The following is a 13,552-nucleotide window of genomic DNA, read 5'->3' on the forward strand; positions in this document are numbered from 1 at the left end:
ATAAGAACAATCATCTTCTAACTCAACACCTACTGTATCCTGTAATGTTCTCATCTAGTGTTTCCCAGCAGATTCATAACTGGACCCAGACGTGGACGTCCGTGCTTGTGTCAAACATAATCATCAAACTGAGAACATGAGGAACATGTGTTTAATAAACATCTCATTCATATAAAAAAGGAAAAAGTAATGTAACTTCTGTTCCATGGACCGTGTGAATGTAGCTGAACTCCCAGCTTCATTATATTTCCATCATTCACCTGTCCTCAGCGTGGAAGCAACCGACAAATGCTAAACGAAGCCAAATAAATAGTTCCTACATGTCTGTAGGTTGGGTGCAGGTTCACTGTGGCGTCGGCCTGCCCTCTTCTGGTCGTCAGGATCAATACATTGTGAGAGAAGAGCAGAACTCCAGCGCTGCTGGACTGGGGAGGTTTCAAGTCTATCTTCTGTTCTGCTTCTGTTGATACTTCTCCCACACGCTGCATCCAATGCATTCTGCCCAAGTCTCCCTCCGCTGGGTGATTTACTGGCATCCACAGTCTGTTTTGCATGAGTGATACTTCAGATTCAAAGTACTACGGTGATTCAGCTAATTCAGATTAATTAACAGTTAATGCTTTGTTTCCATTAACTTTGCCATTCAAATAAGATTTAAATTGATAATGTCCACATAATACACCTTTTATTCTATTTGGGTCCAGTTCAGTGTGTGCTAGAAGTCTTAGGCCCCGCCCCCAAATGCTCTGATTGGTTGGGAAGAGTATCTGAGGCCAGTAGTGATCAACAGCTCGCTCCTCCTGTAACCCATTGTTGGTCTGTCTGGGTTCATTACAGGACCATTGTAAACGCATTGTAAACACCTGATCAAACACTTCAGCATTCAGCTTCCAGTCGCTTGCTCTTTTGCCAGTAACTCATCATCTGCTGCCTGCTCTCCGTCGTCACGGCGATCACTTTGGAAAGGCGGCAGTTGCTCGGTGGGTGTTTGGGGAGGACTAAAAACATGGTGTCCTCAGGAGGATCGGTGGGAGCGATGCCCAGGCGCTGTAGGCACATGCCCAGATACGCATCCTCAATGTAGATGGGTTTAATCTGAGAGGACATTTGCAGAAGCTTCGCGGGCAGATCCAGGGACATGACATAGGCCATGCCCAGGGGGTAAGGAGGGTACTCTGGCTCAGCAAACACACGTGCTGGCATATAGAACCTGTTAAAAGGGTTCCTTATAACTGGGCTGTGCCACCACACAAGGCCTGACATGTACTTTTGTTTGGGTGTTTTAGGATCCAGCAGCAACTTGACCAAATTGGGGACATGCAGTAACATATCAGAATCAATCTTCATGTAATAGGAAGCCTTGGTGCAGTAAAGGGAGAGCCACTCCAGCGTGAGCATGGTCTTGATGGTCAGATTGCGGTAGGTGTCCTGGAACCTGCCTTGGATCAGGTCACGGTGCTGCAGGTTCTCCTGATGGAGCTTCTCTTGCTGCTGCTCGTGATCAGGTCCTCCTGGCAGGCCCAGGATGAAGAGGGTTTCAACCGTCTGGCCCAGAACCGACTTCTCACTGCCCCATGTCTTCCGGATGGTGTCCCGTGCCTCCACGTCACTGGGTGCAACTGGGACCATCAAGAGCAGAAAAGGAGTCCTGTTCCTGCATGTTGCTGTATCATCCATAATGAATCTGTAGTTTCTTGGATAGGCCACATGATACGGGCCAGGATCCTTCCACTGGTCTAGTTTTGATTGTGGTGATACCATTACTGGTTGACTGGAACCATTAGGGCTGTTCAATCTATTATCAAAGCTGATCAAGAGGGAGAAGAAGACCACTACTCCCATGAAGATGATGAAGACGCTTTGGAGGAGTTTCCTTTTATTCTCCATTAAAGCTGTACAGAAAAGAGATTCTCAGTCATCAATTTGTGTTTACATTAGTAATGTGTCAATCAATCAAACCATCCTCACAATATTCTTTTACAATAACATTTATCCAGTGATTTTATTTTGGTGTTAATTTTTGTTATGGTTGTGTTGTATCCTGTGTTGTATCCTAATTCATTAGGCTTTACACTATTTTGCAGCATGAAAACACTACTTGAGATGAGAAGTATTTGATAAACAGCATTGTAAGACTAGCAGGGGAAAAACGCACACGTAAAGTGAACCTTCACAGTAAAGACATTAAAGCAAAGTGAACGGTTTCCTGTCTGAACCTGCACGGATTAAGCACAACACTAGTGAGAAAAGAAGTCTCCCTGAAGCCCTCTATGCAAAAAAAGGCAGCTCTGTGTGGAGACCTGCCCGGCCCTGAAACACCACCTCAGAGTCAGCACAAGGCCTTTATTTGCATCATTTATTGTCTCTATTCCACCTGGAACCAGCAGAACTGCAGACCGTCAGTCTTTCTCTAGTCAAATGTTTTTAGACACAGGCTGCATACCTCATGCAACCTAAGCAAATGTACCTCTGGCCCTTCAGCCAGTCTAACTTAACTCAACATACCTGAATTTTCGTCCCAAATGTAACATGAAGGTACTAGTCTTCAACAGCAGGTTGTTCTCGTCCAACTACATTACTGTCAGCAGGAGCAAGACAGACAGGTGTGACCACCAGAGCGGTGGTCACATACCAGGAATCTGGGAGGAGTTCTTCATCAGGCGCTGGGGGCTTCAGCGACTTTAGACCTGTTGTCAGAAAGCTGACATGTTGGTTGTGTTTCATGACGATCTTTACCTGCGTTTTATTAACTCCTGAACCTTGTTGAGGTTAAACTGCTGTTTAACATGCGACAATCAACAATTATGGGGCAAAACACCATCTTCTGTATTTTAAGTCCAATCTCATGGATGCGGTTATTGTTGGGTGCATTTATTCTTGAACAAGATCAATTACAAACTCAGATGTAATAGAATTCTGCTTTTTTATTTGTGTAACCTCTATCAGCCTTTGATCCTCAGTCACCCGTAGTCAATCGTCCTACAGACCTCCAGGGAACTATTTAAGAGCAGCAGTGAATGCAACAAGTTGCTTCAAGCCTGATTGTGCAACAATCCAAATTAAGATAGAGCACCGGTTCAAACCAAACGTCATCTTAAGGTCCTTAACAGTTCTGCTGAGTGTCGGCCCATCCTGTCCAGATCTTCCTCTCAAAACAAAAAAAGTATTCATCTATAAAATACAGGTAAGACTCAAATACCAGGTGCTCTGACTAGTAGAACGCCTATAGACTTAAGCCGTTTGCAGTACGTGTTACACTGTATTACAGCTACAGCAGAGCTGCTACACTGCAAATAGGTTCACCTGGGTTTATTTAGAAGAAGTTGTTCCAGTAATTGATTTGAAAATGTCCTGAAACATTTGCTTATTATGTGGTCAGATACTGGTTGCATTGTGCTTTTATGACTGGCTGCATTAGTGTCTGTGACACATATTTAAATGTGAGGCACAGCTAACTTGAAGAATTTGAAACCTAAAACCACTTCTTCATAGCGCATCCATCTTGAGCAAAGCCCGTTTTTATTTTTGGAAACAGAACAACAACAGAAACGTCGTTCGCTGTTGTTTACGTTAGTTATTAAATTACACGTGAAGATATTTTAATACTATATCATAAGTTAAGACACTCTTGATCATAATGAACAAAACAAGGAAGCAATCAAACAGCTGACTTTCACCCAGTGTTTTTCCCGTGATTACTGTCGGAAACTCGGACTAGAACCTACAGCCTATAAATGATTGCAGTTATCAGGATTCTTCATCCCAATCAAACCTAAAGGTAAAATCCAGGCATAGGATTTTAAAGACTCACCCAAAGCAGCAGCTCGTGTACGTTTACGGACATTCAGACGTTCTCACACCACAAATCACATTAAATAATACCCAGAGCGAAAATACTCGTTCAAAAATAATTCAATTGATTCGTTCTGTGAAACAGACGCACAAATGTACAAACGTACGTGTACGGTAAATGAAAAGTGTAGCGAAATTGCATTTCAGAAACGGTAAAAGGTAAAATGTTCTATGTTCCAACCTGAAATTAAAAAAGACGAAGCTCATGAGCTAATAAAACAATAAAACCTCCGCCCCCAAAGCTTTTATCAAAGCGGTGCTAATAAAAGTAAGTCTACGATTAAAGCTTTCGGGATGTGCCGCCCCCTCTCCCCTCCCCCTCCCCCTCTCTCTCTCTCCACCCCCTCTTCTTACCTTCGGCTTGTTCCCGTCTTAAACCACAGGTAATGGTGCCCATTAACACAGATAAGAGGCTGAAGCAGCTTTAGCCCCTAAACACCGCCCATATCACTCTTCCAAAAAACACTCCCCCGTTGTCAAAGTCCTCGGTCGTCCGTTATTGCGGCCATAAATTACCTTCATCGGGGTCAGTGCAATCTTGTTTGTTCCAAACGTTCCATTAAATCACGTTATTTTAGCCAGGTTTCCTTCATTAATCCATCTGCAGCATCATAGTCCGTAAATGCTGCTGCACTGACGCAGTGACAGGATGTAAAAATAAAACATCTCAGTGCAGTCTGACCCCAAATGCACAGTAAAACTCATCTACACACAGAATCATATGCATTTTGGTCTAAAATCTCCACCTGTGACCCGAGGGTCCTGCCGTTCCCCAGTTTTCCCACCAGACGTCATCCAAGAAACTGGTTTACTTGGTCCTTGTTCTCAACAGGTGTTTGTTCCCACAGTCTTGTAAGTGCGCAGGTATGAGCTGTTTGTTGTTATCATCCTGGTTTGTCTGTTTTCTTGGTTTTAACAGCCTCTCTTTTCTCAGTCCTGTGGTCGCAGGTATGAGTTTATTTAGTCTTTGTCTTTACATTTCCGGTTGTTTTCCGTATGTGTTGCTCATTACATGTATGCATCCATGTTTACCTGTCTAGCTTCTACCTGTCACACACGCTTCGTCCCACCCTCTTGTTTCTCTCGGGTCACGCCTACGAACGCAGGTGTTTCTCATTATTGTTAATTTGCATGTAGATTGAAGTTCTGTCCAGTTCATTCATCATTTGCTAGTGTGCCGCCTTGCATTTGTTTGTATCAGTCATCCACATCGCCCTTGTCCATTGTTTTCTGTGTGACCCAAGCGCTTAGTAATCATGAGTGAGTACGTAGGTTTGTGCAGTATCAGTTGAGTTTAAGCTTTTGTAGCGTTTGTTATTTTCCTGCGTGAAGTGATTTTGTGTTCTAGTTTTTTCCAAAGTGACAGACCGTTTTGCCTGCAGTGTACAGTGGTGTTTGTTTCTAGTTAAAGACATTTTGTTTTAGACAATTTCTAGGTCCTGCAGCTTGCAGATATGTTTTTTTGGTAATTTCAATATTTACATCCTGCTTTTGGAGCGTTTTTCAGAGCTTCAGGGAACCTGTCACTGTCTCCTGGTATTTATTTTTGAATAAATTCTAATTGATTTTTATCCGTTCAGCCTCTGGAGTCTTGCACTTTGGGTCCAGCTCTGGTTCCCGGTTTGTAAAAGCAATCAGCAGGTTTTTTTATTGGAAGAACTGCTGCACTGAGTTCTCAACTGCAACAACTCAACTGAACGCTGATGGTGACGGCATTAAAGATAGCTTGGTTTCTAACTGAAGATCTTATCAGACGCTTAAACTCCTTTCCTATCCTGGCCAGATGTGTCAAACACCTGTTCTAAGCTCTAACAGCCTTATTTCAGGGTCAGGTCCCAATTAGTCCATCCATTTATCTATTCATAACAGGAGGTTGGAAACAGATGACGCTGGTACTGGATGGATGGTTCCTTGGGGAGGAAATCATTTAACGTCCCAATTCTTGTTGCACATAAAACCTGTACGCTCCCAAATATTAATAGTCAATTTAAGTTAGAGACTTCCTATTGGTTCCTAAACACAGTATCAGGTGGTCAGTATGTCCTCTCCTTTACTCCTGTCTCTTCTGGTGACACGAGTGAATTGTTGCCTTTCGCTTCAAGTCCACGCTTATTTCTTGAATCTTTTCCTACCTGCACAGTTTTCTGGATTTGACCGTAAACCAGTCTGGAATTTTAAAGGGTTATCATTTATTTTCAGCTTCAGCTGTTTAAATTAATAATAGTTGGTGGCCTGGCATCTCAGTGGGTAAAACAGATGCCTGGACACACACATAAATCACACACAGGACAACTCTCTCATTGTCACGCTGCTTGTTTATGGGAAATTTCCACCACATTTTGTATGCGTGTACAGTATCGGTCAGTGGCATTCATAAATGCCATAATTGGCATAGTAGACTGTTATAAAATGTAAACTCTGAAAGTGGAGTCATGGCTAGTGGACTTCTTTCTTCTTGGGTCAAAACGTTTCATTACAGACGCACTGTATAAAAAAGGACAAAGCAGATTCTACCTGTTAAGGAGACTGAGGTCTTTTGAAATCCAGGGACCACTCCTAAAGACCTTTTATGACTCTGTGGTGGCATCAGCCATCTTTTATGGAGTAGTCTGCTGGTGCAGCAGCATCTCAGCAGCAGACAGGAGGCGACTGGAGGAGCTGGTCAGGAAGCGACTGGAGAAACTGGTCAGGAAGCGACTGGAGAAACTGGTCAGGAAGCGACTGGAGAAACTGGTCAGGAAGCGACTGGAGAAACTGGTCAGGAAGCGACTGGAGAACCTGGTCAGGAGGCGACTGGAGGAGCTGGTCAGGAAGCGACTGGAGAAACTGGTCAGGAAGCGACTGGAGAAACTGGTCAGGAAGCGACTGGAGGAGCAGGTCAGGAGGCGACTGGAGAAGCTGGTCAGGAGGCGACTGGAGAACCTGGTCAGGAGGCGACTGGAGAAGCTGGTCAGGAGGCGACTGGAGAAACTGGTCAGGAAGCGACTGGAGAAACTGGTCAGGAAGGCCAGCTCTGTCCTGGGGCGGCCTGTTGTTTCAGTGCAGGAGGTGGGAGAAAGCAGGATGGTAGCTAAGCTATGATCCATGATGGAGAGCGATGCCCACCCACTGTATGAAACGGTGTCATCACTATGCAGCTCCTTAGTGACAGACTGATACATCCTAAGTGTCTGAAGGAGCGACACCGTAGGTCGTTTCTACCTGCTGCTGTAAGACTTTACAACCTAAGCTGCTCCAGTAAATCACTGTTATTGTAACTGTTGCTACAATTGTCACCTTATTCTGTGGTCACTATACAAATGTTTGGGCAAACTTTTACTTTTACCTTGTGCAATTTCCGATCAATCTATGGTGGAATTACCCATCACTTCAGTGTGCATGTGTGTATATATAGGAGACATTTTTAATTTTACTTACATTGTACATCATATGACTCTGCTCTTGTTTTGTACTGCTGCAACATGGAAATTTCCCCATTGTGCGACGAATAAAGGTCTATCTTATCTTACTCATCTTCTCAGTCAGGCTTCTTCAATCAGACTGAAGAAAGGTATTTGGATTAGCAGTAGTAATGAAACGTTTTGACTTAAAAAGAAAAGTTCAGTGCTTTCAGGTGACTTCATCTGGATGAAAGTGATCTTTACAGTAAAGCATTTGCTATTAAGCATTTTTGTATCTAAAGCTAGTTTTGTTATATGTTAATATGTGGTGATACAGACGAACTATGCTCATAAAAGGTACATAGCATGAAAAGGCATTCGTGTCTGATGCACCACACCTGCACTTGGTTGTTTGTCCGCCTCTATTGGCAAACTCCTGTGGTTTGTGGGTTTGACTGCTCATTTTAGGTGCAGCGCGGAGCTGCATTTAAAAGTTCAGACTGGGTGAGTTTGTAAAAGACGAATTTGTGAGAAGTTTCCTAGAATATCCCTGTTTGTAAGTTACTGCAGTTTGTTTGTCGGCCTCAGCAGCTAAGAGATCTTGTTGTTGTGTTTAGCCCCCTTTGGAAGCTGCCCGTACAAAGGCCAGAAACCAGCACTTGTTAACCCCACTCTCAACCCCACCCATCGACAACAATCATAAATCAGTACCTTAATGCAGCAAGACTGAGCCTCTGCAGCCACACTCCTTAGCGCCAGCAGCACATGCAGCACTGCCCAGCAACGGGTGTCGCTACAGAAACTGATGTAATATAATAACACGCTAACGGAGCGACATGAAGAGTGTTTGCTCAAATCAGTGCACAGTCGATCATGTATGTGTCTACTCTGGACGTGCGCCGTTCAGTGCAAAGTATCGGTATACAGCAATCAACAGAACTAGTGTTAGCGTGAGCTCGAGCAGCGTCAGTAACTTCTGTTGTTTTGAGCAATAGAAAAGTTGAGCATAGTAATAGTGTGATTAGTTTAATTATGAAACATCACATTTATTAATTTAAACACATTCATTGATTCAAATAAATAGCAAACACACGCCTTCTTTTTCCTAACTGTAAACAGAGCAGCCCCATCCATAAAAAAGACCACACAGCCGTTTTTAATCATTGCACCTCCCACACTCAGTTAAATAAATGGATTCCCTTTGTGATTTGTTTTTTTTTGTTTGCAAAGCATAAGTTTTAAAAACTGAGGTCAAGAAACAGAACTATCATCTATTTATACTTGTGTAACCCATGAAATCTACCTAATGTATGAGGTATGCGTTGGAATAATGCGAGGCCCTTTCTCACACTTCGCTCTAAACGTCACATTATGTGTGTTGTAACATGGCAATTTGAGGAAGTGCTTATTCTGTAAAATGACCTAACCAGGAAATCCACTGTCACCCCTCCTCCTGCTTGAATTGTACCAGTCATTGTCTTAACACAGAGTTGAGGGTTCGTCTTCATCACTGCCCTTCATTTCATGTTTCTTTGAGCTTCCCTCTCTGTTTCCTTCCAGCTTATATCACCCTGCCACCCAGCCCCTATCCACCCACGTGACGTCTCAGTGACACTAGGTCTCAACACGGAGGTCCAGGTTTCTTTAGATCTGTCCAGTACCTCACCAGTTCCTCTGAAGACCCGAGAATGTAGGTGATGATCTTGGAGTACTCACAGCGGTTATACATTATGTTATAAGTCCTGAACTGACCAGGGTCTGGTGGTGGCGTCACAGGGAATCCTAGCTTTTTCATGCACATTCCAATATAAGCATCTTCTATGTTAAAGGGTGTGATAGATGTTGAGACTTCTACAAACTTCTGTGGGAGATCGTTGGAGAAGACATAGCCCATGCCCAGCGTGTAGGTCGGGTACTGGGGATCTGGGTACAACTCCTCGGAGACATACCACTTAGAGTCCATTGAACGTATGACTGGAATGTTCCACATGACGTATCCTGTCAGATACTTAGTCTTGGGGATACCTGGCTTCTGCAGCATAACCATGAGATTGTCAATGTTTAGAAACATGTCTGAATCTATCTTCATGGCGTAGGCTGCTGTAGGGCAGCGGGTGGCTAGCCAGTCCATGATCACCATGGTTTTAATGGTAAGATTTAGGTAGGTGTCCATGAAGTCGCTCTGGATCAGATCATGATGCTGCTGATTCTCCTGTCTGACTTTCTCCTGCTGCTGCTGAAAGTCCGCTCCACTCGGGAGACCCAGCAAGAACAGGGTGAGCACCACCTTCCCCTGAACCAGGCTGCTGCTGCCCCACGTCTGTCGGATCGCGTCCCGAGCTGCCACGTTATTTGGTGCCACTGGAACCATCAGGACCAAGAAAGGCTTCCTGGTGTTGCACACTTCTGTGTTATCCATAATAAAGTGGTAGTTGCGTGGGTATGCTTGGTGGAACTGAATACCTGTACGTGCCTCAGTGGGTAGGGTTGTTTTAGGTGCTGTCGTTTCTTGGATTATTCCTGGTGTCGTTTCTTGGATTATTCCTGGTGTCGTTAATTGGGTTTTTCCTGGTGTCGTTTCTGGGATTTTTCCCCGTGTCGTTTCATCATCTTTATAATGTTTATAGGGAGGATGTGAAATATTCTGATGTATCCGACTGAAAATCCTCTCGTAGTGCTTCTGGAAGGAATCGCTCACCCACTGTGATGTGACGCTTCCAGGCAAAGTGTAACACAAGACGAATGCACCCAGACAGAAAAGGAGAAGAAACTTGAACCACAAGCGAAGCGAAGACTTCCTTTGGGCACTTGATCTGTCAACATGTTGTCTGAAAAGACAAGAAAAACAGAAACTGGTCAGTGGCTGCCATAGCTGGAACACACAGACAACACTGCTGCATATAGATTGTGTAAGTCCATTGCCCAGCCCTGCTGTGGTATTTCACACTCAAAGAATTCAACCCTGACATCTATTTCCTTCTAATCCCAGGGTTGGTGTGTTTTCCTTTACAACTGTCACACCTGTAGCAACAAACCTTCAGACATGCTCTATGTACATGATCAACCCCCACAGGATCAACCTCCAACCCTTAATCTGTCTGATACTATAGAAGCAGCGGTGATGTCTCTGAACACACTTTAAACACAATAATCACTAAATAGGGGCCATAAATGGTAAATTAAGTACTGAAGTAATAAAGTTAACATCGTGGAATGGTCTCTGACCTCAGCAGTTGTTTTCTAAAGCGTCAGCTATTGTAAAGTCACATCCCTGTTTATGGCAATGTAAAGCCTGTGTGATAGAATACATAGGCGGTTACCGGGACAACCTGTTTAATCATTGTTCGTCATGACTGACTCACTCCATCAATGTCCAATTGTTATGTTAAAAACCTGAAGCCTTGAATTTTCACATTATTTTTCTTATGTTCAATAATTCAGTTGCATTTAGTTAAAGCTCAAAGTGTTTTACAATGTGTGTGTACAGATAATAATACAATAATGAAAAAAGCACAAATTGCAACAAAGCACTGAACACCCTTTAACAAAGAAGACATCCTGCAGAACCAGGCGTCAGGTCTGTTGAATTGTTTGACTGATTGCTGTTGAGGGTGAAGGGAAACCAGGCTCAACATAACTATGACTCATTTTTTCTTTCCAACCCAGATGACAAATGAATTTAACCAAGACCAACCCGTACCCAACCCACCTGTGGTTCTGTTTGCACTGGCAGACCTTTTTAGGGAGGATGAAGCTGTATCTGTACTGTAAGGTAGTTACAGTAGCAGTCCTCAGACAAGCAATAATTATTCTAATAATAAAGTTACACCATGCTGCTGATATAACATATATATATATGATACATGATACAGGGTAGAGGAATTCACCTAAATTAAGTATGAAAAGAAGAATTACGTGGCAGAGTTTCTGTACGGGGCCGTGTGCTGTCACTCCAGTCCAATGGGAATTGAACGTACATTTGCATTTCTATATCATATCTATGTGCAGATCCAGTTCACTAGATGGTTCAAATACAGAAATGTTCTCTCCAGACCCTGTATTACACCTCTCCAGTCCTCCTTTAGATGACTCTCTCTCTCTCTCTCTCTCGCCATCTCTTCATCTTTCTCTTGGCCCATATCAAGTCACGCTTTGTCACACATGCGAGTCACCAGTCATGCAATGTTTTTCCAACCATGTCTGTAATGTAGTCAAATGAAGTTACAGTATTTATTCCGTCCTTGATCGGCTGTCTTTAGTTTTAAGTCCTCCTGCTTTATTGTTTTCTGCATTTGTGTGTTTTTGCTTTAATTGGTTCCCGAGTTATTAAACTGCTTTGTTCACGTTATTAAAGTGACTCATTTGCCCTTATCCCGTGAATCTCTCTTGCTCTGACTCGGTCTAACAGACTTCCAATGAATGGAAGATCATGACAATATCAGTATCTCATAAAAATGCTTATGAATTATAATGTGTTTTCCGAATCGCAGCACAGACCAAAGCTGCTGGAGACACGCAAGCATTACATGGATAAACGTTGGTGCAACAATAAGAGAGAAAACTAATTTACTGTAGTTTCACGTTTCACAAGCCTTCATCACACTTGGGCACAAGTTCATTTGTGTTAAAGATCATTTCATGTCACAGAGGTTTCATTAAATGACAGTTGTGATGGACGGTTTGTAATAGGAAACGCCGTCATGGTGGCGTTGTTATACAGAAGTCGTGTCCACGGCTCACAGAGCACACTCTGCTGTCTGAAAACAGTCTATAGACTCAAATGGGAGGGAAAAGGTGTGGAGCTGTTTGCATTATTTACACAGATAAAGCATTTTTGTCTTTGATTTCACATTTGACACTAAGATTTAGAAGGGTGATAGTCTGCATATGTGGCCACTACCACAATACAGTCATCTGATAAATCACATGAAACAGTTTAGTTTCAAAAACCCGTTTACAAAATAGTGGTTTGCGTTATGCATCACATCTGGAACAACAACTTTGTATGTTGACGGGTCCAAAGAAGGAATTTGTGCAAACCACGAAACAGGTTTCACTTCCCCTTATTTCAAGTTTTTCTGATTCAGCCCTTGCGAGCGTTGTTTTACTTCTCAGTTAAGTGAACCAACGCCTACAGTAAAAGTGAGATTAGGTTCATGTAATGCATTTAACTTACAGTTATTTGCCACCAGCACATTGATGTTTCATGTCACACGTTACAGACAAATTACTGATGTGTTATTATTAATAGAAACACCTTCTGGCATGCGAGGAATTAGCCCATTTTCTTTACTTTGTCTTTAGATAGAAATAATCAGAGAGGATGGTGTTTGTCCTCTCTGTGTTTGACCCCCCCCCCCCACACACACACACCCTTTCTACCATAGGCCACCTGGTTGTCTAATGGTCCTGTCCATGATGGGTCAATAAGGGGTGATGTCGTTTCACAGCTCAATCCACGGGGACTACTGCTATCAACATTTATTTTACAGTTCTAGTTGGACTGATAGTTCATAGACATTTGTGGATTTCAAGACAGAACACGATCGACTGAGAAATCGTGATGTGTGTCTGACAGTGCGCACAAAGCAGGTGGCGCATATATAGTGCAAAGTCCACGGTTACTTGTTCCAGTTGCAGCACTAACGGGACATTTCTTATTTAAATATAAAAATATATACATATCTGCAGTATTATGCTAGAGGGTTTTTGTGTATTACAATATATATACATATATATTTGTTAAAAACGGCATCTAATACCCATAAACAATTCATACATGTCCGTTCTAGCTTTAAATATTAAAGATTTTAGTTGGGCCCCAATCTGTTTCCATAGCTCATGATTTATTTAGGAGCCTGTATTGTTTTTCACATGTTTAGTTAAGTCTCTTCCACTGTTATCGCGTCGGTGCGTAATAAAAATGTAATCCGCGCGTCCCGTCGCTTTTACGCCTAAACTTGTGTGTTTTTCGTTGTTTAAAGTTGAATGCAATTAGATCGACGTTCTTACCTTTTCGCCCCATTAAGGCACGTCGTGGTTTCAGCGTCATCCATGACGGCAGCGACCCACCTGTCACCTCCACGGCGCGGGGTTCATGAAGACGGAGGAGCGGCGGCTGCGCAGCGTCACGCACTGCTCCGGCGCATCGAGCACGAGTCAGTCCGCTTTTTTTAATCCTATTTGTAAATGTCGAGAAGTCCTGTGATAGAGAGGCTGATCTTTACGCACCGACGCACAGGAAACACAAACACGCGCGGCGGTTTGTTTGCTGTAAATTGTGAAGCCACTTGTGTAAAACAATAAAAAAACACCAACAT

General features: G+C 43.1%; 2 protein-coding genes across 5 annotated transcripts; both read right to left on the minus strand.

The window, feature by feature from the left end:
- Positions 1-137: 137 nt before the first annotated feature.
- On the minus strand, positions 138-5,237 carry LOC114862678 (beta-1,3-galactosyltransferase 5-like). 4 transcript variants are annotated; one of them, XM_029163284.2, is made up of 3 exons: positions 4,599-5,237; positions 2,506-2,687; positions 138-1,892 (listed from the first exon to the last, which is right to left on the minus strand). In XM_029163284.2, the coding sequence occupies exon 3, from the start codon at positions 1,885-1,887 to the stop codon at positions 877-879; it is 1,011 nt and encodes a 336-aa protein (XP_029019117.1). In that variant the 5' UTR covers positions 1,888-1,892; positions 2,506-2,687; positions 4,599-5,237; the 3' UTR covers positions 138-876. The 4 variants fall into 4 exon arrangements, with proteins under 4 accessions (XP_029019117.1, XP_055365953.1, XP_029019103.1 ...); XM_055509978.1 differs by having other exon boundaries at positions 4,207-5,237; XM_029163270.2 differs by lacking the exon at positions 4,599-5,237 and adding an exon at positions 3,812-4,166.
- A 3,005-nt stretch (positions 5,238-8,242) lies between these two features.
- On the minus strand, positions 8,243-13,439 carry LOC114862347 (beta-1,3-galactosyltransferase 1-like). Its single transcript, XM_029162548.3, has 2 exons — positions 13,245-13,439; positions 8,243-10,060 (listed from the first exon to the last, which is right to left on the minus strand). The coding sequence occupies exons 1-2, from the start codon at positions 13,286-13,288 to the stop codon at positions 8,854-8,856; spliced, it is 1,251 nt and encodes a 416-aa protein (XP_029018381.1). The 5' UTR covers positions 13,289-13,439; the 3' UTR covers positions 8,243-8,853.
- Positions 13,440-13,552: the final 113 nt, after the last annotated feature.

Source organism: Betta splendens, chromosome 1 (assembly GCF_900634795.4).
Source record: "Betta splendens chromosome 1, fBetSpl5.4, whole genome shotgun sequence".
Taxonomy (NCBI): domain Eukaryota; kingdom Metazoa; phylum Chordata; class Actinopteri; order Anabantiformes; family Osphronemidae; genus Betta; species Betta splendens.